At 40.2% G+C, this 26,829-nt stretch overlaps 1 protein-coding gene and 1 long non-coding RNA gene across 2 annotated transcripts; both read right to left on the bottom strand.

Moving 5' to 3' along the window:
• Positions 1-4,895: 4,895 nt before the first annotated feature.
• On the bottom strand, positions 4,896-21,138 carry wrap53 (WD repeat containing, antisense to TP53). Its single transcript, XM_042512574.1, has 11 exons — positions 20,930-21,138; positions 20,003-20,457; positions 19,198-19,381; positions 17,101-17,196; positions 16,593-16,701; positions 14,694-14,782; positions 12,142-12,365; positions 10,589-10,800; positions 8,686-8,789; positions 8,323-8,466; positions 4,896-7,450 (listed from the first exon to the last, which is right to left on the bottom strand). Exons 2-11 carry the CDS (start codon positions 20,280-20,282, stop codon positions 7,225-7,227), a joined length of 1,668 nt encoding a protein of 555 aa, XP_042368508.1. The 5' UTR covers positions 20,283-20,457; positions 20,930-21,138; the 3' UTR covers positions 4,896-7,224.
• Positions 21,139-21,588: 450 nt separating this feature from the next.
• LOC121962511 lies at positions 21,589-25,213 on the bottom strand. Its single transcript, XR_006107126.1, has 2 exons — positions 24,038-25,213; positions 21,589-23,917 (listed from the first exon to the last, which is right to left on the bottom strand). It is a non-coding gene; the product is annotated as an uncharacterized LOC121962511 (long non-coding RNA).
• Between the last annotated feature and the right edge of the window lie 1,616 nt (positions 25,214-26,829).

The following is a 26,829-nucleotide window of genomic DNA, read 5'->3' as shown; positions in this document are numbered from 1 at the left end:
GGTGCCAATTATTTTCACATCTAATGTAAACCAGAGAACAAGGACGCGTCAATCACCGCCGCTGCCTTTTGGAATGGAAATAGGATGTATTCATAGGAACGCGGCTATTTTGGCGGCTGATGAAATGGGCTGGTTGGGACTTTTAAAAATATCCCTGCAGATTCGGGCTTTGTAAGGAAAACCTCAAGTCATCTGAGCTTCAGACTGGTCTGTCTAATGAGCAGAAAATGGGGCGGCGCGTAAAATTATGTTTGACTTCTGACTGAACAATAAGGGCTTTTATTTTTGATACGTGCTCATGAAGACATCCACTATTTTGGGATTTGGCTTCTATTCTAACAAGTGTTAACAATAAGTCATTGATCATCTGCAGGTAGGTAGGAATGCATGAATTCTGATACTAAACAAATGGAAAGACAACAAGACGATGCTACCACAAGACAAGTCTACATCCACACTAGCAACTCTGTGAGGCTGCACAGTGGTGCTACATAAATGCTAACATCAGAATGACTACAAGCTCACACTGACAATGCCAAAATGTTAAAAAGCAATACTGAAGGGAACATGAACCTCTTGTCCAAATTTCATGGTAATCCATCCAATAGTCCAAAAGACATTTCACTCAAAACATGAATGTGAACCTCATGGTGGTGCAAGAGGAAAATGATTACCAAAGTCAGTAGGATTCATCCTCTGGGCACCATCAATCTCCCCAAAATCTCATGGTAATCCATCCAAAAACCAAAGTGGTTCAAACAACAAACAGATGGTACAAGTAAGAATCCTGCAGTCAAAACTTATCTCAGCTTAGTTAGTTTCATTTATAAAACTGTCATTATTTTTAAGGTAATGATTTGTTGTTTTTTTGTTTTTTTTTTAGGTAAAATCTGACCCTGCTGAGTGTAACTGCATCAGTCAAGTGAATGTAGCACCACAAAAAGTATGTATTTTTCCCCCGAAATAGCAACACTAAAGAAATACAAATACTTCAACACACATAAATGCAGTACTTGAGCAGATGTACTTTCCTTTCCACCACTGTTTTGGTGACTAAATGCCAGGATGCTGCATCCAATTCGACCATTCTTTTTCTAAACTGTCTTTACCTAGTACCTTTATGCCAGTGCGACACTAAAGTGCTCTCTAAAGCTTTTCTGTGACCCCGACCCACTCCGACTGTGGTTAAACTGATTGAAAACTTGTCTTTGTGGGATTTCGGGAGCCAACAAGATAATCCTTCCTCCTTTTTGTGTTGAAAATAGGCCGATGACCAGAATATTTGATTAAGTGATGGCTAAATATATACATCGTCCACTTCATTACTTGTTCTAGTGGCAGTAAGAGCCTGCGATTGCCCCCAGTACAAGCTAATCTGGGATGCATGGCTTCAACAAGGCACTGAAATGTTTCACTATTGGGAGTTTTATCGTTCAAAGATTTCTGGATCTTAGCTCCCAATCTCATCCCACTGCAGCCTACATTTGATCAGGCTGAGATCTGTCTGCATGATTAACACCTCATTTAAGTGGCGCGTTTCCTAAAAGCCCGAGCTCTAAACGGGAGGAGGAGAACCATATAACGTGGCAGCTGTGTACATGCGGCACACAACCTATTAAGTCTGAAGAAAACTGGATGTAACAACTCTACTCCGCTGGGGTGTCAGAGCCGGGTCAGAGTGAAGCCCTGTGCTAAGCGCCTGCCAAACACATTCAAAGTCTCTCGGAGATAAAGGAGCCATCCCTTTGACATTTTGAGAAATGCCATGTATGACAACCTCTAAAAGCTACCGCAAATCTGTTCCCTCCGCTTCATGTTCTAAAAAGCCTTTTCCTTTCAAAAGGCAGCATGAGAGTGACAAACCAGAGAGCAGTCTAGACATTTTAGCATCTCCAGCTTCAGAGCGGTGTTCCTCTTTTCCTCCATGCTAATTCAGTTGGGGTCACGCCGCTGAGTGTTTGCTTGAGTGCCTCACTGTGGGATTAGGAGATTCAACAGGCAGACAGCCATTTGAATAATTGTTTTCAAATGTCTTTCTTAATATCAAGATCCCATTACTTACTATTCCGCACACTCTCTGGTGATGAGCGCTGGGACTGTTAAGTTTGTGTGTGCGTGCCCATCTAATGGAAGGCACTTATGCAAGGCCATGGAGACTCACTCAGGATGCGACGAAAATGGAAGCACAGAACACAGAACACTTGATGTGGATTGGCTCATTAACTGCACAAGTGGAAAGACTACACTGCAGCCACCTTGGGATGAAGATAATGGCTCCGCTGTCATCTGTGTGACAGCGCCATGGTTCGGCCGATATGGCGTTTGGAAGGGTGGCACAGATTCCATTTTCAATACAAACATAGGGGGAAGTTTGTTCAGTATAATCTCAAATGTCATTGTTGGCAAGGTGGACTTGGCCTCTAAGGAATCATTAGACAACTGGACTGAAACACTACCAAACCACAGCATTCAATATTGAAATCAATATCTATCATAAGCAATTAGTGTAGTTTTAGCTGAAAAGGAAATATTTTAACAGTCAGAATACTAGGAATCGTTGTACATTTCAAACTTTACAGCAAATGCTTCAGCAAGGTTGTTGTCATGAGTTTTGACTAACTTTGTGGCAAAAAACAAAGAATAAAATGTTAAATAGTGGACTGAAGATCATGGGGAAAATCAAGTGTGAATGTGCAATGGATTAGCCTTGAGGCAAGGAATCTAATTACAGCTCTGCAGCAATGACTCGAATGCCCAGACTTTTAATCAGGGCAATATCACGCCTGTAAAAAGGACACCTTTTCCTCACTTTGTTTCCAGCTTAATTCAATGTGGTTACATTTTCCTTAGCAATCTACACTCCGCATCCCCAAATGATGAGCAAAAAAGGTTTTAGTGAACTATTAACGCTGCACTGATGGACCTAAATACATTAGGGGTTTTCAGACTTTAGGAACTTTTTCTTAGTTGTAAGTACATCCTTATTGTTCTGTCTGCGCTGCAAAAACTCAGAATGATTGTAGTTCTGTAAAAAGGACTGTTGTGGGGGACTTTTTTTTAGCTTTCTTTTCAGAGTTGGTGCGCAGAACCCATTGCTATCAGTCTGACAACAATAAGCCTCTGTGGGTGAGGGCCCATATTTCTAACAGATCTGGTTTAGCCATTAAATATCCAGGCCAAGACTTCCTCTACCGTGTGCCACCCATTTTGGCCTCATGTAAAAAGATACCTGCATATTTCAAAATAATAATAAAAAAAAATAAAATTAAATAAATGAATAAAATACAGTGTGCCTCTTTAGCTTTTTAGACAAAAAGTCCTTGGAGATACAGTTCTTGGGGGAGCTCCCAGTGGGCAGATCCCCTTTGAGTTCCCAAAACTATTGGTCCGAAACTCATTAATGTCAGTATATGTCAGTGTCCCCTATTTTTATCTTGCACATTTGTGAGAAATGATCCCACTAAATGGCCAGAAGTAACATACTTTGATATTTACAACAATTTGATGGAATCGCAAGGTTAGATTATCATTTATGGTAACAAAGATCAAAACCAGGCACTAAATGGCTTAACCTCTACAGTTTGTAGGCCAAATTAAACAAATTGGTTGCTGCACATCAGCACACAGTCAGGATACCACACTTTTTCCATATCCTTTTGCTGATTCCTCACATTTTACTGCTTTTCTGTTTGGCATCTTGTGAAAAACCTGGTTATGGATTCTTTATCATGTTAGTGGTGTATCCCAACACAAATCAGTTTTGAGGTGTGTTGTTAGTGTGTTGTTAGCTAACGACACAGAGTTACAGTCATGCAATACAAAGTCAGTGGAGAGTGATGAATAAATGTGCAGTCTCTATTTGCACATCCAGCATACACAGAGCAACATTAGCCATCGTTTAGAGACACACTTGTATATCTGATAAATTTAAGTGTAACACCGACTCTCCTTCTAGCTTTGTTTTGCTCTCAATAACATTTTCAAGGAAACAGTGTCTTTTTAGCTGCTAAATGCTCCACTATGTTCGCTGGCTAATTGCTAAATTTGTCATTTTATGCTGGGAAGGTAGACTGCAATGGATTTATCACAACTTCTTTGACGTAAGAAGCTGCAGCTTCCGCCAAAATTTGACAAGTGAATCAAGAAGTAAAATAAATTGCTAAGCAATGAAAGTAAAACAGTAATACACAAGACCCTAAGACACTCTGTGGCGCTTCGGCGAAGTGCAGAGTTGGGAGATGATTCTCTGTAGTTGATCACTGGCAACTTCTTTTGATTAGATATAATGCAGAAACGCTTACATTACAACTTCACAGAGCATACACTTCAAGCCCAAGGAAGTGCCTATAGATTGATTCATGGTGCCAGCGTGTCTGCATCATAATCACTTCCTGTAAAACTCATCACCACACTTCACTCTGGCAGAGCTGACATTAAGACGAGTCCAGACCCTCACACAAACAAGTAGCAATCACTGAACTGCTGGATTATTTATTCCACCTGTTTGCCTTTTTTCTTCATCTCTCTCTGCCACCAATTTTCCTTCTTGTCGTCTTTCTACCTACTTTCCTCTCCCAAGGCGGAGATGGTCGCTAAGCAACCCGCACAACACAACAGCGCGGCTCTCCAACTTGGCTCTCTGCTCGGTGTGCCCCTGTGGTTTCAGACAATCAAATACATGAGTGTGTGCGCATTCATACAGAATGTGTGGGGGAAAGGTGAAAGCTATGAATACTTTCCATCTCATAAGCAAAAGCCAATAGTCCCTTTAGCTTTTAAGAGCTGCCTCTTGACTCGAGTATAACATCATCTCGCATCCATCGGGGATTTATTACAGGGCATCCAACTCTGAACTGCCTTAAACAGAAAGGACAAAAAATGAATAAGACCGTGAATATGTGAAGAGATATGCTTTTAATTCACTGCAGCTTGAATAAAAACCACCAGAAAGACACCTGTTGCAGACACAGCCATCTATCTAGAAACTTAAGTCCAAACATCAAGGCCTACATGGTTCCAAATGCTTCCAGATGGAGCAAATCTGTGTTGTATTGTGTAATAATAGCTATACAATTGTAGCTACTATTGTTTGGCAACAAATTTGAGTTCCAAGAAGTCAAACCTGGATCTGCAGTGGCTTCAAAACTGATAGATTCCTCGGTGTCTACAGATACACGGCTTTGGTTGGAGCATACTGTGCTCCCTCTGATCTACCTGCAAAGAAACCCTGAAGCAAAGCACACCCTGCTGATGGCAACAAAAGCATTGAGCAAATCACCGCAGTACATCGTTAATACAATTATGCAAACACAATGTGTTTTGTGCTGCCACGTCGCCACTCGCACGCGTACAAGTGTAATCCGAGCCCGATCTGTAGAAAAAAATAATAGACACTCGTTTTCCATGTGCACCCACTACTCAAACACTTTCACAGATTATGAGGTTACAGTAATCAAGCTGCTTACAGAGTATACATTCAAAAAATTAGAATGATCATCATGGCTTTACAAAAATATACATTTGTGGGCATGCACAGAGCGACACAACACTTGGTGCGTCCAACAGTTTAAAAAACAAGGTTAAAAACTGGAGATCCCATCGGTTTACAAAAGCAAAGCTCAAGAACAAATGGCACTTACTGTAACTATAGCAGTTAGGGAATCTCCAGGGCAGCATTACAGCCATACACACGTAAACAAACACTCGCACAGATTCGACTCAGATCGGAGGTGTGATCAGTAGACAGACACTGGGCTGCTTCACGCCAGTCAAGGCCTTCAGTTCGGCCATATTCATCCAATTGAGGAGGCACATACGCCACAAAAGAGAGTTTAAATAAAGATTCCTTATATTTCATCTGGTCTGGATAAAAAAAAATCTCCCACTAATAAAATGACAAAATTGAGGAATATCAGGTCCCAACCCAATCCTAACGGAATCCATATCTTGTCTCAACCTGAGTAAAGGTTTGGACATACTTTCTGCATTCCGCACTGGTCTGGCGCTCCATGCAGCCGCCATAAAAATCAAGAAGAAGACGTGTGCGTTAGTAAAGAAGATCACGACATCAAGGATAGCTCCTGTGTTTGTTGGTTTTGGATTAACAGGAAAAAAGAGAAAATACGATGAGCAACTGCTTCAAGAGAGTCCAACAAGGGACAGGGAATACAATACATTGCTGCAAGAGATGAGAAACATCAACGAGGAGAAGCATTCTATTTAATGGCAAATCAGCCTGATGTGCATTCACCACCGACCGGACTGGAGTATGGAACCAGAGAAAATATTTACTGGAGAATGCACAGGCAGTGCACTTGCTATGTATGTACAGTTTGCACAGTGACAAAGTTTGGGCTGCACGCAGACATCCGCATAGGGATCCTCACAGATCCTGGTGGACACGTCAGACGACGACACTCAGAACAAAGCGGATCCCAACGGAAAGGGATGGACTGGTCTTACGGCTTTAAAGAAAACCTTCTTGCTTTTGCATCGACCACAGTCTTAGAAAAAAAAGGATTTTTCACTAAATTACAACAAATAAGTCTTCACACAGAACCCTGAAAATCTGTTCTGTACTGACTTGATTTGCTTTGTTTCATAATCCCTTAATCTTAGACATTTTTTACTGTCAGTAACTGTTGTAACTTAAAGGTATTACATATTAAAGATATACTATGCAGGATTTTCCTACAAAAACACAATGCATAGACTCAAAGAACTAGCAACTCTGAATCATCACTTACAACCCTGCTGTCTGTCTGGATTTTCTTACTTTTCTTCTTATTTTCTGTGTTCAGGACATTTATGGGCTTTATGGCAAGGTAGTGACCAGATGCCAGCAGACCATCCAAAAGACATAGCCCTGAAAAAATGCAGATATCACAAGGCAAAATGCCAAACGAGAGTGAATCTGGGTTTGGCTCTGACTTTCACTTTTACTGGTTAGTGTGTTTACAAAGAGTAAATGACAATCCTGCATATTATACTTTTAAGAATCAATTTGAGATATTTTTTTGGACTTTGAATTATCTAATATTTAAGGTTACCAGATGTTTCTTGTTTAAAATTATTTCAGAAATGCTCTCCGCTCCCAGCACTTCATGTTGCTGAAGGCAAACAGACTGGCTCATAATTAGCTTTATCCACACCAAACATCCCCAAAATAAATATCACATGGCAAGTGTAACTCAATTTGTGTCAGCTGGCTGAACTAACAGGGCTTCAGGCCTCCACCACCTCTGTGCTCTGCTCGTGGTTCTCCTCGGCTGCGGGACTGAGGGGCCCGGCCCACCACAGCGTCAGGGCGTTGTCCTGTCGGATCTCCTGAGGAGACATTACAGCCTCGCCTCCCTCGCCCTCTGAGGCGGAGTCACCCTCACTGTCGCCGGGCCACGGGAACTGCCGCTGCCCGCTGGATGTTGCCAACAGGGGCATAAAGGGATGAATACTGTAGAAGAGGAAAAAATTTAGAACTGGGGGAATTTGAAATGCAAAAAAAGCATGAAATATGCACTGCAGTTCTGTACTTGTTATGCATTTAAAGTACATTAAGATGTAACCACAAAGAGAACATAAGTGATGCATTTCACAGTCCTAAAACAACTGAATTAATTGAAGTCGAGATTCTATACATAATTATAGCACACTCGCAGCCATGATGCTTCATTTTTAGTTTTTAGCTACTCCGTTTCTACACAGAATACAGAGCAGCATACTGAGTGTTTCATCAAGGCGCACACGCGCGGCTGTTATTGCTCTCTGTTCTCACAAAGCACTAATACTGTTGTGTAATATTAGAACTCGGAAATTGGGAGCCTCTTATCTAAAATATGTTTGGATATTTGTTTACATTTCCTATGCTTTTGTGCAAATGATTGGGAGACACAAACACAGCGGGACAATCAGGAAGGAAAACAGCAACGCAGTCACTGAACATGATTGATGGACCTCATTGTTTACCTTCTCTCTTCTGCTCACAGCTATCGTTCTGCATCTGTCTGCTAATATGTTATCTTGTCTATGAGGATTGTCAATGTTTGTGACTGGTTTTTGCTATTTTTGTAACATTACCTGAAGTGCTAATGAGCTTCCTGGATGGCTGTATTTGACTTCTGACAGCAAGACAACCCTTGACCTGGATAAATGAGTAGCTTCTTATATGTTATTAGCCTTTTTTATACCATGGTAAGAAATTATGGCAGTCAGATTTTAGAAATAGTTTATCTTTTCTATCTTTACTGAATCTGAATCAGTGATAAAACAGCGATGGTATGTGTCGCCAGCCAATGGGATGAGTTTACTTTTTTCTTTCATTCATACCTAATGCCATTGGTGCAGTCCCAATGGGCCTGGAACCTGAGCTGAGGTTGCAGTAGCTCCTCGTTACCATCAGGAGAAGCCGTCAGGGTGTCCCACACTGAAACCACTCCCTCTGTGTCACCACTCAGCAGGTACCTGCCTGACCTGTACATAAAAGAACAAACATCTGTGCACAATCCACATAATGCAGGTGACTGACCAGCATTTAGACAACAAAACGGTCAGTGTTAATGCTGAGTAAAGAGATGTATATTATGTGGTCTTTGGGACAGTAGCAACTGTTTTCTACAGTTCAAATCACACGCATATCACTGAAGTTAAAATAAAATAAGAGTAACGATCTAGTTAATGAAGTTAACGTACAGGTCCAGATCAAAGTAGATGCGCTGGTTAGTGTCCACATTTCTCTTCAGTGAAAAAACAACCTTGCCCGGCTCTCTTAGGTCCCAGCACAGGATTTCTGGATCCTAAACACAGACACAAACAGACACAGACACACAAGACATATATAGAGAGAGAGAGAGAGAGAGAGAGAGAGAGACACACACACACACTTTTTGTATGAGAGCTTTCAGTCCTGGGCTACAGAGCTGACTACAGGTAGCTATCACAGGTTATGTATTTGATCAAAGACATTCAAATAAAAAAAATGTTGGCTTGTTGTACGCTTGAAGGGATAAATATATCAGTAACTTGCCCAGTGTTATGTACACAAAGAAAACTTTTTTTCTCATATGCCTCTAATGTGAACAAACATCCACTTAAGAGAGCTCGAACAACTTGTGCAGTGTAATCCAAGTCTCAGTTATCCAGTCGTACGCTCAATATTTTCCAAACACATGCATTTTTGCAAATCCTTACTATTTAAAACTTTACTAAAATTTAAATTAACTACGCTTACCTTATGCCAGCACACTGAACATGGCAGCTGCTGGTCTGCCACTGCCTTGATCAATATGTTTGTGCTTTTGCTTGACTTGTTTTAAAGGGTGAAGGAAAAAACAAATTCATAAAAACTATTTATGGAGGCAGCAGTAGATCAGCAGCTTTCGTGTTCAGCAAGGTAAAATTACTGTTTTTTTAATAGTCTGGCTTTTAAGAGAGAATAAAATAAGTATAATTCTATTCCAGAGTCCGATCAGGCAGGGCCGTATGTTTGGGAAGTACTGAGCGTATGACTGGATAAATGAGACTTTGATTACACTGCTTGAGTTGTGGGAAAATTTGTGAACACATGTTTTTGCTGTTGTTAAACATGGTCACCTGTGACTTTAATTCGTCTACAATTTTCTCTGTTTTTCATTTTTATTTCAGCATAGAGGCATGCAAGAAAATACACTTTTCTTCATGAATTCAATAGAACACAGGGTGGGTAATTGATATACAAGTGGTCATTTCAGCTGTGGGGTATTCCTTTAAAAAATGGCTTAATTCATGAATTTCTTTCCATTTTGGAATGATGCAAAATGCACACTGTACACCAGTATCCTTATACCTTTTTTAAATACAAGCCCTACCAACCAAATACAACTTAAGTTACACTTGATATGAGTTTATCATAGATCTGCAGTGTACAGCACATTATACTCTTGACCCTGCTGCTAATTTGTAGATGAATTAACTGGCAGTGACTTGCATGCTACAAAGTAACTTTGTTGACTCTGGAATGCCTAACTAGTCTATATTTAACATGAACAGGGTGACATATTGTAACAGGAATGAATGGAGGGCATTGAATCACGCAGAGGCTGACGGTTATGGAGTCTCTGATTTTATCTGCGAGTTCTGTCTCTTAGTTGCCAATAGAACATTGAGATGAATTTGATTTCAGTGATGTCAAACTCTGAGAAGACTCCAGACACTGTCTGGAACTGAGGAGGGGAATAAAAACTAACACAATAATCTAATAGGTGCAAACTGAAGCTCCTGTGATGGCAACCTCTGCTGCACTTCAGTGAATCCTTTAGACTTTCACTTTTGGGGGAATGCCATGATGACTAATCAGATTCATTACATGCTGACTCATGCCATCAAGACAGGAAATTAGCATATGAAGCTCTTGTCCAAAAGCTTTGACATTGTTTTTGTAAACTAATTTTCCGATGCAACAGAGCGGAGTCATTTGTTAACTGCTAACAGCCTACTGATGGTGCGTGTGTGATCATTCAAATGCAGCAGCACCATAATCCTCAAGTCTCTTCTTATATACTGCATCAGTGTGTGTGTGTGTGTGTGTGTGTGTGTGTGTGTGTGTGTGTGTGTTCACCTTGCGCCCGCCGGTGTACAGGTAGTTGCCGTCAGGAGAGAAGAGCAGGTGGGTGAGGCCTCCGTGGTGACGGGTCGGCAGTAGAGCCAGCAGGGTGCCGTCTTGGCAGGAGTAGAGGCCAGCACAGCGGGAGTAAGAGCCACAGGCGTAAACAGACTGGCAGGGGCTGAAGCCAAAGCAGGAGATGATGCCACTTTGGCCCTGCTTCTTCACTGCAGTGAAGACAACAAAGTGGCATTTGGCAGAGCTGTCAGCCTTTTAAAGAGTTCACAAGACACAACTCCCAATCACTTCTCCTCCAAGTTGACTTTTTGGCAGCTCCTACATTCCTGATTACATCTCTGAGAGGAAAATATTTCTCAACAATGCACACATGAACTCACATTTCGATCATCTGTTTCCGATTACTTCTTTCCCAATCATCCTCTTTCTCACTTAAAAAATGGCATTTTTGTACAAAATAGCAGAGGCAAGGGTTTGGCGCAGTCCTCAGATGTATCACATACCCCGTTTTGAGAATAACCATACATGTCTGTATAATTTGCAGCTATTAATTGTCAAGCCAAGTTGATGGGGCCAAACAGACAAGAAACCACAGACGGCAATGATCTACCAGAGCAAGATGTTGAGCTGGTAGTGTTGCAGAGTTTAGGTTTAAAAAATCCAGATTTCAAGCATTTTGTATTTGCTATCAGGTTTGTTCGTTGCCTCCTGAAAATGTACCCCTCACCCTGCAAACCAAGCCACTTCATGTGTTAAAATATTAAAAAATTATGGAAAAAAAGAAAATTCAGCCTGCTAGTTGAAACTTACTGACATTCTGAAATATCACTTAGTGGTTTAGGATATGTCAGTCTGTTAACTACAAGGCAGACTCTGGTTCAGTTCATTTCAGTATGTGATAAAAGCCTGCCAGCGAGCTGAAACTTCATCACAGTAAACATCTAGTTTCCTTTATATTTTTGTTTTTGAAGCACATAATAAAAACTGTTCTTGTTGATTTGTTCAAGGACACTCCAGCTTGTTAGATGTTGACAGCTGGCTGTCAAACAGCTACTCTTTCAACACAAGGAACAACTGACTTTACATTATCCTTTTCACATCTGCCCTGTTTACTTATTGTTTCTCTTGTGGGTTTGATTGAACACAGCTTGTGAATGCAAGTCTTTTAGAGAATTGTTCTTCATTCTCGGAGTTAGCGTCCTTGAACAAGGAGAGTTTTCAAAGCAGTTCCTGCTCTGAGATTGGAATACACACTTTATGTAACTCGTAAATCATCGCTTGTTTATATTGTTCATAACAAATAATTATCCATCTCAGTCAACATGAACTTTCCACCATTCTCTAGAAGTATTTCATTTACTACATAATGCGAGACCACAGAATAGATTTAATTTGCTTGTATCAACTTTTAAGTTAAAGGAAACTTAATAAACTGTCTGTAAGATTAGTCCATGGCACTGTAAAACATGTAAGATTTAATCAGCTAAATCACACAAACTGGCAATATGATACTTTGAGCTAAAACTGTGTGAGAATAGTTGAGAACTGACCTACGGTGGGCCGCTCCTCGCAGTCTCTTCCTGGACGCTCAGTGTGAAAGACCCTGACAGTTTTGTCAAAGCCGCAGTAGAGCTGTGATCCATCAGGTGAGAAGCACAAAGAGTGGGCTGCTGTCAGCTCATCCAGGTGATTGTAGGGTCGGAAACTGGCTCGCACCTCCCCGTAAAATGCATCCCACACGTGGACTGGGTTGTCACGGCTACTGCTGGCTAAGCTGCAAAAGAGGATGACAGGCCAGACAAAAAGGATGGCAATGAGTGGAAGAGATTTATTTATTGAGACATACAGGAAAAGGACTAACAGACAGCTGGAAATAAGGAGTCACATTTAAGTATTGACTTAAATGTGACTCCTGTTTCCCCCGTTTTCGGGGGACTTTTTCCTTATCTGCTGTGAGGGTCAAAGGACAGAGATGTAACATGTTGTAAAGCTCAGAGGCAAATTATGGTTTGTGATATTGGGCTTTATAAATAAAAATTAATTGAGCTGAATGATGCAAATTATGAAAGTTTGAAAAAAGGCTGGGAATAGTCCACATTTATTTTCCTTGTGGGCATTTCTTTTAACAGATAGCAATTAAAAAAGACTCATTTTAGAGTTTCAATAAGAACATATTTATGAGGAGTGAATGAACACAGTGTCAATCAGTATTTGTCTCTAAATATAAAACTTAGTGAGTGGTGATTTAATCTGCTGAATCTTAGAGGATACTAACCATATTCAAATTAAATAGGCAGCCGCAAATCTTTGAAATATTACATTATGTATGAAAACAAAACGTCTGGTTTGATTAATGTCTTGCTTCTAACCTCACACGCAATGCAACACATCCACCTGAATGTATCAATGCATCAAAACAAATACACAGCATTGTGCTATGCCTCATTATGGAGACAAGACCACAGCACATTCTTATTGATTCAAATCAGGGCCAAAGACTGAGCCATGCCTTTTTAACTCTAATTACTGGGCACTGAACAAATGCTGAAACATCACTGCGGCTCAATTAGACAAAGGAAATTAGCCCCTACCACTGCTGCCGTGTTCTGTTATGGCCCCTCTGAGCCGCAGCTTTATTCCAGAGCAGGGAAATGCCCAATTATAATGCTAGACTGCTGTTAGCTTGGAGCAATGCCTAGAACTCAGTGCAACTTAACCGAGCCATAACAGGGGCCCTTATTCCCTCTCTACAGGAGGGGAATCAACAACACACGGCTTTTGGCAGACAGAAGTTCAAGGAGCGCAGGGGGAGGAATGAGAAACAAAAAGGGAGATGTGAAAATAGGAGGAGGAGGGAGGAAGAGGACACAAAAAGGCACTAGAAAAACAGGTTGGCTGTAAACATGTTAATCACAACCATAACCTTTCATCCGCTCGCCTTGGCCCTTAACAATCAACTCTGAGCTTGTCCGACCACCTGGCTGTGCCCTGCAGGAGCTCAGTGGCAGTGATCTGAAGAATACGAAGAATATCTGCTGTCAACTCCTGCTGGCATCCTCATCCGTATGACAGACAGATCTTTGCACGACTTTGGCAGATTCACAAGCCTCAAGTGGTTCACTGTCCACATGAGGCGTTTGTTGATCATTGTGCTGTTTACACAACTCTCATCTTTGGACATACAGCTCCTGACCCCCTCCTCCTACTCTTACACAGTGGAGGCTGTCTGGTGCTGGGGTGGAGCTGTGCCAACGCTGGGCCTTGATCAGAGGGATCTCTCGGAGGGTGGAGGCTGTAACTGGAGGCCGGGGGTAGCCAAAAGGAGGAGGGGTACACACAGTGAAAACTGTTGGCAACTTGACCTCAGCTCATTAGCACGGCCCTACCTCTCTCGCCACAGACGATACGCAATCTCCACGGTGATGGCTGGGTGTTACTGATGTCGCGCGCACAGACACACAGTGATGTCACAATTACCACATTTCAAAAGGCTGCTAGAGCGCACGCTTGCGCACACACACACACACACAACAACAACAAAAAGAGAGAATGAGATGAAAAGATAAGCCTGAAGTCAGGGAATCATGAGGCCCCTTAGGTGTTGCCTGGACCCAGGAGAGCTGTTAGTGGGCTGAATCATGCTGAAAAGCACCGTGGGCCTCAAACAGCCGAGTGGATTGCGGCGGAGGCAGAGGCAGACAAGACGAAGGCCAACTCTTCACTCATAATGAGAGACATCAGAAAGCTTTTACAGCCATCTCCACGCTGGCAGCCGGCTCCCACAACGAGCCCAAATACCATAGGGATCAAAGAATGAGTCACAAGCATACAACAATATCCTCCATATTCGGATAGTCTATTAGACAGGCTCGAGTACACAGAAAATCTTACTAACACACAACTCTATCTATCCAAGATGTAGATCAAAAACACCAATCACTGACTGACACCAGCCTGGATAAACAACAGTGGCGTTTCTGTGTATACATGCTTCATCAAGTGGCAGGCTGACCTTCACAGTGAACTTTAAATATCTCAGCTATCCAGCTGTTAAAGAGCTGAGGCTCAAGGCACGGTCTGGCAAAGATCGAGTTGGACTCACAAGCATGTGTCCGCGTCGAGAGAGTTCATCTTTGGGAACCAGCAGTAGTCGTAGATGGTGTCTCCCTCTGCCATCCTCAGCACTGGACTCTGTCGCAGAATAAAAGGAGACATGACACTCAGGAAATAAAACACAGAGTAGACAGTATAGACAGTATAATCAAATTGTAGCGACTGATGCTGGTACTGAATAGGTGGCTACAGGACAATCTCACAGGCTTTTCCTCGTCGTAAAATTCAATATGAAAAGCCAGTGGCGCCGTGTGAGAAATCCAGCAATAAAAGCTTAATTTTCTACCCTTTTCACAAGCGGTGTGAAATCTCTGTAATGGAAGAAAATGGATTATATTTCAATTATTTTTGTTCAGTGATCCCAATCTACCAGCCTGTAATACAATTAAGAGATTGGCTGGCCATTTGATATTTCCTAAAACCTAAAGGACAGAATGTTTTTTCAATCTTCTGCAATACATTTTTCCAAGCTGCTGCCTTCAATTGATTGACATATTTTTTCTTAGTTGTTTGTAACACAACATACATATAGAAATCATCGTCAACACATTTCAGGTTAGTGAGCTTTTCTTTACTGGACATATGTCATTATTCAGACAGTGTCTGAAAGGCATGTGAATATGTTATAAAAAAGATTATGGCATTAAAAACAACTACAGCAGTGCAGAGCACAAATCTTTTTAATCAAAGTGAAAGAGGGGATGAATTGTTACTCTAAGACGTTATTTGTTAGCTCTTAACTTCAAAGCCCCACATATCAGTGGAGCTGCAACCAGTGATTAATTTCATTAGTGATTCATCTGTGGATTATTTTCTTGATTAATCTGTTAAATTTTGTGTCTATGTAATGTCACAAAATGGTGAAAAAATGCCAGTCAGTGTTTTCCAATGCCCAAGATGACGTCCTCAAGTGTCTTAGTTTTTCCACAACAAAAGATATTTAGTTTTCTGTCGGAGGAGTTAAGACAACAGAAAACATTTACATTTAAGATGCTGGAATCAGGATATTTTTACCATTGCAGCTCTACATGTCATACCACAAATTGTGTTTGTGTATATGGGTATAATGAATGCTGTAACATGGTCATTAAAAAAGCAATTAATAGGACTGAATCAACACTAAATGATCTCCACATTTGTTTAATTTAAGAAACTGTAACTTAACTTTCAAGAATGAATTGAAAAGGGAACAAAAACTGTCAAACCATTAACCCAAGTTTGACTGATCCAATATCGTACACTGAATTCATTTTTTATCAGACACCCAGGTTTTGAGAATGAATAAGCCTATTTGCGTTTTTACGATGGAAAAGCCGCAATAAAGGCACTTTGTTGCTTTGATTTTCTATTTTACAAGATTAGATCAATAGAATGCATTTGTTGGACTCCTGTCGAATAAAACTTAATGGAGGAAAAGGTATTTCTTAATGTGCAAGGGCTTCTGCATTAAAGTCAAAGAGTGACCTTGACTTGGGCCTAATTTAGGCACTAGAGGAACTGTTTCAATTTTGCAGTAGAGTAGAGTAAGGGTTTATGTATCTCCTGGGCAAATGTGATCAAGACTGGCCTCTATCAAAGTTAATTAACTACACTGAAGCAAAACTTTTCCTGTTTATAGCTGAATTGAACAGCTTTTAAAAGGAAATAATAAGTTGGTTTTCTTTTCAAGGCAGGGGTTTCGGACCTTCCACACCTTTTTAATGATGTGCAATATTTTGTAATACAGCTTTTATAAAAAGTTCTGTTCTTGTAATTTCAACTTTCTGGCTTTTATGACACAAATTTAAGGTTTTCTGTATGTTGCAAACATTCCCTTGGCCTGCTCCTTTTTTTCTATCCTCTGCACAAACATTCAGAGAACCCCTGATGGTTAGCTATGTGTGCTTACCATCTCAGGGAGCAAGTCCCAGTTGTAGCTGTAAATTTCTGGAGGGAGGTTGTACACACGGAGCACATTGTCTGCACTGTTGGTCAGGATACAGGAACCATCAGGGGCCCTGGTATAGAAAAGGAGGGAAGATGAAAAAAAAATGATGGTGTATTAACAACATGTGCACAGACGGGTTTTCTGCTCCTGTATGGGTTGATTGTACAAAGGCAGTTTGGAATAAAGGTGCCATTTATAGCATACTGTCTATTATACTATACTGTCTGTAATAATCTTCCCAATCTGGCCTGGGAGTGACAAACAGAGTGAAACTCATTTTCCCACCTAATTTAAACTATAAGATCATCATTTTCTCATTAATCCAGGACATCAATATCTGACCCTGGGCACAACATTTACAAATATAATGGTCTTATTTTAATGGCGATCATTAAAATGCTGACCCACAAATTCAAAAGTTATATACTTAAAATATCCACAACCTCATGTTAATTCTAGACGGGATTACCATTTACAGCCTTTGAGGTAATTCTCTGGAAAGTTGGAGAACTCAGTCCAGGAACCAGTCAGCATCTGGGGGTTCTGGGTAAAATCTAGGCCAAGGCTGGAAGCAGGAAAAAAAGGACAAATCTTCTGTTAATAAGATTTAAAAAGTCATGACAACATCACACAACATAATTCTTACTGAAGTCGAAGGTATAACGCAACCACAAATTTGACTTGTGACATGCAGTTCTTGTCTTTCATAAAGTATGGTCAACTTGCAAAAAGCCCAACAGGAAAATGAAGACACAATGTCACCACACAGTGGAGTGGATTGTTAATTATATTTTACAGCTCCTCACGTTAATTCCATCATTTTTCATCCCATGTCATCCTCTCCAAATGTTCCCGTTGTGATGATTGACAGTGTTCATTATTTAATCAGTTAAAGTATTTTGCATTTTGCTGCCTCACTTCAAAATCAGTGCCAGCATACAATGTACAGAGGAAGCAGAGCAACATGTAACACTCGCAGGTAATTACGCATGTTCAAATAACTGTGCAATTATCATAATATTTGGATTACAATGACACCCCCCATCCCCAACTGCTTACTTCCTCACAATTTCCTGCCTGGCTTAGGCTGAGGAAACTGAAAAAAAGAGTCTTGTTGATTTAGATTGACAGTATCTTTACACATTTTACAACAATATTGCCGTAATTATCATATGTGTGGTTGATGTCATCAATCTGAGTAAAACTATAATAATTTAATGTTTTTAAAACTTAACTTGTTATCAGTAAATTGTGTTTTAGGTTAACTGCTTTGTTGCAACTTAGTGATGCCAGGTGGGAGACAGTTTCTATAGTTTTATGCACATTAGATCATTTGTTCCCAAACTTGTGGTCCTGACCTCTACTAGGGTGAGGTCACAAAGCCGTCTTAATTTAAAGGGTTTAAGAAAACTTTTGAGAAATGTATACAGTTGGCAAAAACAATTTAAATTATTTTCTAAATTTAGATTATTACCTGAGATATAAACTTAACACCTCACAGGACAAGGGCATGGTGAACACCTGGACACAAGCTGTATTCAAAGAGCATATACTTTCTGCTTAACGACCATGTCGTGTTTCAGAAAAGAATGTAGTTAGATCAACCAAAAAGCTTATTGAGTACTGACCAAGCATAAGGGAGAAGAAAACACTGAATTCGCAAACATAAAAAAAAATATAATAACATAATACGGAAAGATAATCAGATCAGGATCAAAATATCAGGAACACTCATCTCTAATGCAATATTCTCAGTAATTAATCTGCTCAAATTTCAATAAAATCATTTAAAACTTTGTGCAGCCATTTAATTTATCATTTGGGTTAACAGTACAATTTATCAGTTGTTCTGTAATGATGCTATGCATTGAACATAATATAAAATATCCACAAAATCTGTCACATCAGGTGATCCACATCAGGGGTCATCAAATTACTCAATAATAGAAAAGGAGTCCTTTAAAAAATAGTTTGGGAACCACTGCATTAGATTATGATGCATGGTCTGTCTTTCTTGTTAAAACTAAAAAAGCATATCTCATACTTTACATCATTTTCCAATTGTAAAGTTTCATAAGTGTCACTGCATGTACTGAAGAGCAATAGTGCTCATGGTAAAAACAAGATACACCAAGAAGTGAGTGAGTGGTGCAAATAAGTAAATAACCTAACAGCTAACAGCTAAATAACTGGAAGGATTTTTAAGACAATTTGCAAATATCACATGTCTAATTAATACACAAACAGGTGAGAAAAAATAAGCCACATATGTTTGTGGTAGTGACTGCCCAGTAAAGTATATGATCAAGAAATATTGTTGTTTTTTGTTTTTTTTTGATGGGGGGACATTGCAACTACAAAAACCTAATTTTCTTTAGCACATGCACAAAACCATCTCTCTCCAGTTCGGAAACACCATACATCTTCATAATCATTACACAACACCTCCACCCTCCAAAAATATCCTGCTTAAAATAGTTCACTTGATGGTGTGCCTGCTGTATCTTTACCCCTACTTAAATGGCAACAGAAGTTAAAAATAAACCTGACTTTTTCCTCCACTTACCGCTGCCCTTCACTGGGGCTGTCTGCAGATCCGTTGTGCTCCTCCTCTGGTTTCCCCTCCTTTCCTTCTTCTAAAGGTGCCTGATGCTCGCCATCTCCATTCTGACGGCATTCTTCTTCAACCTCGCCTCTGACGGGCACCTCTTCCCCAACTCCACCCTCCTCCTCACACTGTTGTGGTTCTCCTGTTCCCGGCATCACATAATACAGTTGTAGAGGTTGTTTCGTTAACTTTTTGAAACCTAAGCAAAGTGGCTTGTTTTCTTTCAAAAACATGGGAAGGCAATGAGCTAGTAAAGAAAAAATGGCCCCAAAAAGTACAAACAAATAACCTGAAAATTTCTAAAAACACCAAAAACAAAGAAAATGTAAGTTTTAAAAAACCTACAGAAATGAACTTGCATGAATGAAAATGCACTTGAAAGAGTGCTTAAAATTAAAATAATTTTGTAACAATTTCAAATACGTAATCATGATAGTTATAAACAGTTTTTCCCTAGCGTAGTTCCTTTTTCCCTAGACAATTTTAAAAATAATTTTCTAAATTTAGTAATATGTGAAACACTGATTACCAAGTTGCTCATTGCCATTGTTTCTATGTTTTGTTTTTTTTTAAAGGAACAGCACCAATTTTCTCAGGGCTCAAAGGTTTAAATACTTGTGAAAGACATCTGAAACGAACACACAAAATTTGATGTCGCCTCAGGCTTCAAGATAATCTTGAATAAAAATCTACATAATCTAACATGAATTAACTGATTTTGTTTAAATCTTTAATTTGATACACGCAGCTGTAGATACTTTACTTTGTGCAGGTAGGACTGTGTCTTCCTGCACTTTCTGTGCTGGTGTTTCTCCATGAACCTCGATGTCCTTTGCAGTCTGCTCCAGTCCCTCTCCCTCCTCACTCATCCTGGGCCGCTTGGCAGACGGAGGTACCCCTTCCTCTGAGATCTCCCCTACCTCTGCGTTGTCACCTTCAGGCAAAGGTGGTGCCTGATGAGGGGGCTCATTATCCGCTTCTGCGTCCTGCCCTGTACCTGCCACACCACCACCGCTTTCACCACCTCCAGCTGAGTCAGACATTTCTCTTTGTTTATCAATCTGTCCTGTCAAGTCCTGTATCTGGCGTCCTGGTGCCTTGTGTCTGGGGGTTGGCTGTCAGACGTGGGTGAGGTAGGTGCTACTAGGATAGTGCTTCTTCCTGCAGTGTGGGTGTTTGAGTCTGCTGGGGGTCGAGGACATCACAGCACCCACTAGCCTAGAAAAAGACAAGTAAGATGGAGACAAGCGGGACAGTATGAGTGAGGCAAACAATATAAGACGGGAAATACATGTCAAAAATGTATTAGCGCCATTGCAATGGTTCAAACACATCATTCAGTTCAGAAGAGTATGTTTCTTATTTAAATGACTTAATTATGGACTCCAAACGGCACGTGCAAACACCATTCAAACACCTGTGGCTAGTCGTGACAGAGCCAATCTCTTCAAACTAGCCTTAATGTCAATTTTGCTAAGTTCACGCTTGTGAGGTACGAATTACACCACAACCCCTTACAACTTTTAATCAATACGTGCTCCGCAGCTCTTTTTTTTACCTTGAATTACACTGTCAAATAACGAAAAAATGTTTAAATTCCCAGTAACCGTCAGTCCACAACAGAAAAGGCAACTACCTCACGTTAGCTCTTGTTAGCATTAGCCTCCGCTAGCAGTCTCGAGCTACCTACCTGTGTTGCGGCTTGCCTGGCCTTTTTTTTGCTCGTGTTTTGGCTGTAAAACCTTTTCTCCTCGATGCTGTCAAAGTTTCACCTAAAGCCGGAGAGTCCGAATACTACTCTAAATAACTCGACGTCCTTCTACTTCGCGACTTTGTGTTTCTATTCACCACTTCATTGCGAGAAGTTGTAAACACTGTGGGCGGCCATGTGTTTCAAAGTATCGCGAGAGTTGCTTTGATGACGCGCTCGTTATTTTTTTCCCCTTATGCACTCCACACAATTTCACTTAAATATTATTTTGGGAAAATGTGGTGTTTGACTTTCTCAATTACCCAAGAAAATAAGAAAGCATTTGGTCTAATTAATTTGGTTATAATTCCAGCAAAGTTTATACACAAAAATATAGGTTTAGCTATAAAAACCTAATATTGACTGTTTTCTGAAAGATATTGAATATAATAAACTATTCACTGATTTGACCAATAAGAAGGCTATCAAGACACTTGATATATGTGTTTTCTTTTTTTTTATTAATGTAATATCCCCCTGGCTTTTTGTTTGTATCTATCTATTTGTTTGTATATGTTAAATTGTATACTGGATTTTTTTTTGTGTAAAGATTTAAAAAAAAAACACACAAGACAAAACAATAAAAAATACAGAGTCAGTCATTGCTAAATGCTATTTATTTAGTATTTATTTTGTTCTTCAAACAAACAAAAGCCAAACTATTTACAAATCTTTCAGTTGTTCTTTTCCAAACAGTTTCATTACAGGTATGCTGTTATTTTTAACAACATTCAAAGACTTTTTAAGCAAAGGAGCTGAGCTGACTGGGATAAACTTTCATTTGATCTTTTATATTGTTGGGAGTACAGTTACCAGAGCTAAAATAAACCAGATGATCCACTCTTTACCCTTAAGCCGTCAGGCCGTGACATGATGTTTTCGAAGGCTGCAACCAAACATCCGGGGCTTTTTGATGACACCATATGGCAGTTTATCTAATCATAAAAGCACTGTACTAAAGTAAAATAAACCGCAAACAGCTTTCGATTAACTCTTAAGACACACTGAATGGCCAACAACTAACGCCACACAATATCATCTTTTAAAAACAAAGCTATTTTTTAAAGTTAATCACAAATAAGCGACTTGATGGTATACTCATATGATCTAAGTCGTTGTTTTGGCAACTGATTACAACCACATTTAGCTTTGTAACCATTTAGTATCAACAGTTATGACAAACCAGAGCCTACTGCAGCTACTTCAGTTTACACAGTTAGCAATAGCAGGTAACTATCAGTCAAAATCTCAGATAAACACACGTACAAGTGTATTACAAGTCTAAGCTGAGGGTATTCAATGAATATCAGTTGCCATCTGAGTTAAAAACGGCATTTGTTAACTTATCGAGGACACAAAAAACAAATGGCTGGCTAAAAGCATTAATCTCTCAAATCCAACTAGATATACACACATGGGACATGACACTGACTGGTCAATTCCAGTTATTCAGTGCTATCAGAGACGGTCAGCAGCACCACACACTGCACAGACAAAGCTGAGGCAATCCTGGATAATTTGCGACCCACCTCAATGTTTAGTGTCAAACCGACAAATATTACAAATCATGCAAGCTTGCTCTTACACCCACACTTCAAAAACAAGCCTGATTTGACACCTCAAAACTTTTATAAAAGTACCTAGTTGCTTCCAAAACATTTTACCTCGGAGTGTAAAAAGCTCACCAAAAAAGCCTAGACTTGTATCGCAATTTTTGGACCCGTCACTCTGGTTCGGTTTTGCCTAGAGAAGTACATCCAACAATAGTTACCGCAGCAACAAGTGCGTGCTATAAGCCAATTCTGTGCATCCCATCCGGTCAGCTCAACTCCACACAGTACAGCCTTCAGCCCTTTTATTAAGCCTGCACCTTCAGCGATAATCTAAACAGGAACAAATCCACTCTTCATTTTAAGGAAACCAAAAGGGCAACAAAAGCTAACCACCAGCAAAATCAGATTAATCAAAGCTTGCTGCTCTATTCTGTAGCTAAAGAGTAACTTTCGAGGTGATCAGATGGATCAAATTAATACAGATCAGACCGTCCCGTTGGCCAACAGTAAACAGTCTTGTTAGAAAGCTCCTTTCTTTCTTTGAGGACAGTTAAGGAGGTGGTTTCCAACTTAAGTTCATCGTTTGGAAAACAATTTTCAGTTATCCGTTGAAACTATACAATTTAAGGCATGTTGAACAGAGAAATAAAGCAAAACCACTATGAGAGAAAAAAATCAAAACACAAACTTTTACATTATTTACAAAGCTCAGCGTTTATACTGATGAGCGATGCTGCTTGTGTGTGTGTGTGTGTGTGTGTGTGTGATTTGTATTGATGCAGCCCTGTTATGTGTGCAGACGATGGGACTTCGTTGCTTTAGTAGGTGTGCATGTAGTGTGTCTGCAACTCTTTTTGAACTCTAATCTATGTGACATGTAGCTACGTGTTAAGTCATGTTTTTAAGTCTTTTTGTACAATTCTTTCAGTTCATCCAGTTCCGCAGCTGCAGGGATTTCTGGTGACTCAGATGTAATCCAACCATCGAAACCCAATCCAGCTCTCAGTCTGACGTCTGGGGCAGGAGGGCAGGTCTTCGGCCCCGCTGGTTCGAAGACCTCCTGAGAGTTTCAGGCCGAGGTGGGTGATGACATCTGGGCCGATTCGTGCCTCTTTATCCTCGTCCTCGCCAGGGAGCGCCTGATCAAATCCCCAACCTGACACGTCCAACACAGATGGGATCCACGGTCGATAAACCTGTAACTTCATCTGGTAACTGTCCAACTGATAATGCCATGGGCCTGCCCGGTCCGAGGTCGAGACAGAAAAAGTTTCTTAGGGTTAAAGTTCGAAGGGGACAGGGTTAACTGGTTCATGGGTTGGCTGTAGATTAGATCCTCCTTGCAGAGGGCAGCAAATAAAGCACAGCCAGACTCCTGGGAGAAGACACAAAAAGAAGAGCACGTCATCAGCAAACTTTTAGAAACAGTGCCACAAGATTAACCTGAAATGGATCGAATTAAAACATTGCCGAGCAGAAATTTAGAATATCTCACCATTGCCAACATTTCTTCCTCCTGCAGTCACTCCACAGCTCTCAAAGGCGGTCATCGGGTTGGGAGATGAAATGGAAGCATCCTTGCCAAAAGCTCTTCAAACTGCATCTTTACTGTTGATCAAACACTCTTGGCGGGGCTTTTTGTAGCGACTGCAGCATCCATTTTTTTAATAATCAGTCTTGGAGACACTGTAGCACGTCCAACAGCTCCAGTCCATTTTTTTCTCCCCCCCCCCCTTCCATCCCCGATTATCTCAGGGCTACTGGCAAACTAAGGGAAACTCACAGCGAGTCTATCTCAAACTATATTCAAAAAAAGATTGGTTTTCCTTGAAGAACATTCACTCCATAGAATCAGCGTCTCATGAATTTTTCCTTCATCCAAATTTTTCTTTCTAATCTGAAAGATAATACAAAAATATGGATATATATACAGGAGGTGGGAGAAGGCGTGCTTCTCGAGTCTCGTTTCAGTTTTGGGAATATCTTTTTCAGTGACTTTGTCAAAAGTCGTAGCAATCCTCCTGTTGTAATTGTGCTCCCATCCCCAAAATGGTACCTCACAGCTTGAATGAACAAAAGTGCATAGGTGAGTTGGTGAGGGCAGGGTGTGCGAGTGCTTATGAGGGTTGAGGTGAAGACAAAAGTGTGTACTCATATCGCCCCTCTCAGTTCCCCTCTAGGGTTCTGCAAGCCCTGCACTCCACAAAACGGAGCCCGTCCTTGATTTTCCCCGCCTCCGCTCCGTGGTTGATCATCGAGTCTCAGGACCACAAACAAGGGTCCAGTTAGAGGATCTTGTCCATGTTCTTGTGATGCCTGCCACTCTTCCTCAAAAAAAAAAAAAAAAAAAAAAAAAAACACCACTCAATGTCCATATGGCAGAAGCGCACTTGCAAACCCCACCCGTCTTATGTGGGAACAAAAAATTTAAAAACAAACAAAAAAACAAAAACAAAACTGCACCCACAGATATCCATGTGGTTTGTAAACAACCAAAGCTCCAGTATGGAATAGAAAGAGTCCTTTCTTTTAATTCTTAGTCACTACTTGTACGACCAGGATTGTAGAGGCAGTGTGTTCAACTGTATCCATCCCGAGTTTTTTTTTCTTCTCCACTGTGTAAATAAAAAAAAGTTCTTGCTAAACTCTTTGAAGCTTTTTTGTATTTTGTTTCCATTTTTGAAATCTTCTGAGGAAAAAAAAAAAATCTGGTATCAGCACGGGTTTCTTGTCATTTTTTTGGAATACATTCAATATTTTCTTAAGAAATAATACACACACTTCACATGGCGATAATGAAACAAAAATGAAAAACAAATTAAGGAAAAAAAAAAAAATTTAAAACACACAACAAAAATAGCAGCCCCAAGTGCTCATTATCTTAGTCCAAATACTTTTTAAACTTTGTATATAATGTATATATTCATATATATTTTTCATAAAAAAAGAAAAACTCGTCATTATCAAATTGCAACAACGAATAAGTAACACAATATGCTAACATTTCATGCACCGTTCTGTGCACTTGCACATTAAGATGCTGTTTTGTTTTTTTTTCAGAGTCAGAAACTCGACACCTTTCATTCACAAGTTCGAGAGCTGACAAAAGGCAACGTGATCACACCCCAGGAAAAAACAGACTGGACTAACCTTCCGATGGATCACCCCTAGAATGAACTAGAAATATTTACGATAGAAACTTACATACTTTACATACACTGTGCTGAGCACTGACACACATCGCACTCGCTCTCAAAAAAGAGTTAATGTCTCAATGGCCACGCACCCTATCCAAGTTCTTAGGCACAAATGTGCATTCATACACATACAAAAAAGCACATGTATTCAAAATGAGTACCTGTAGTCTTAACTCATTTCTATGAACAGTAAATGAACATGCACACTGAAAACACACACACACACACACACATGCGCACACACACACACACAGTCTCATTCTGATGCACACACAGTAATGTCCCTCATGATTCGCCCTGCCTGCTAGTCCTCACAGGTCTAGAGACAGCTCCCCATGCGGAGAGGCTAAGGGAAATAAACTAGTGGTGGTCATCATGTGATGAGCGCAAAGCTAACATTTACAAATGTATGCATTTCTATTTCGTCTATCTGGGGATGAAGAGCTGGTGAGAGAAAGGATGTGTTGTGCAATTGCCCTCTCTCTCTCTCTCTCTCTCTCTCTCTCTCGGTCTCATTCATTCACGTCCCAGTTTGGAGAGGGGACACACACTAGACATGAGAATACAAAATTACCATTTGAACAAAAACAAAAAAAAAAAAAAAAAAAGACAAAAAATGGCCTCTTATGTTTCATACATCTTGGTAAGCAACAAAAGAAATGAAAAAGAAAAAACATTGTGCAGACTGGTATATTACTGACACAAACCGACCATCACGCGCACTCACAGTCATTCACACACATTCACAAAAATATTCACTTCTATAACTAACCCCATTTGTTTGATTTTTTTGTTGTTTTTTTGTCATTTCTTTTTTAGGCAAGTGCAAATCTTCAAGTTTTTTTTATAATCCATTTTTCAATAGCTTTACTTTTTATATAAACGTAAAAAAATGCTAAACAAGAGAAATATCAACAGTGTTTGTCTTTCGAGAAAGGATTTGCTCTCTGATAAGGTTTCAACTAAAAGGTCCCCCTGACTTTGAAAACCTAACAGCCCGACCATTCACCCCTCCGACTGTTTCGCCGCCCCCCTTCCAGTTCTGACGCACACAGATGTGTATTCACACACACTGTATGCCGCACCAATT

The sequence above is a fragment of the Plectropomus leopardus genome, chromosome 23 (assembly GCF_008729295.1).
Source record: "Plectropomus leopardus isolate mb chromosome 23, YSFRI_Pleo_2.0, whole genome shotgun sequence".
NCBI lineage: Eukaryota > Metazoa > Chordata > Actinopteri > Perciformes > Serranidae > Plectropomus > Plectropomus leopardus.
The sequence above is the reverse complement of the archived record's forward strand: the minus strand, read 5'-3'. Positions and strand labels throughout refer to the sequence as shown.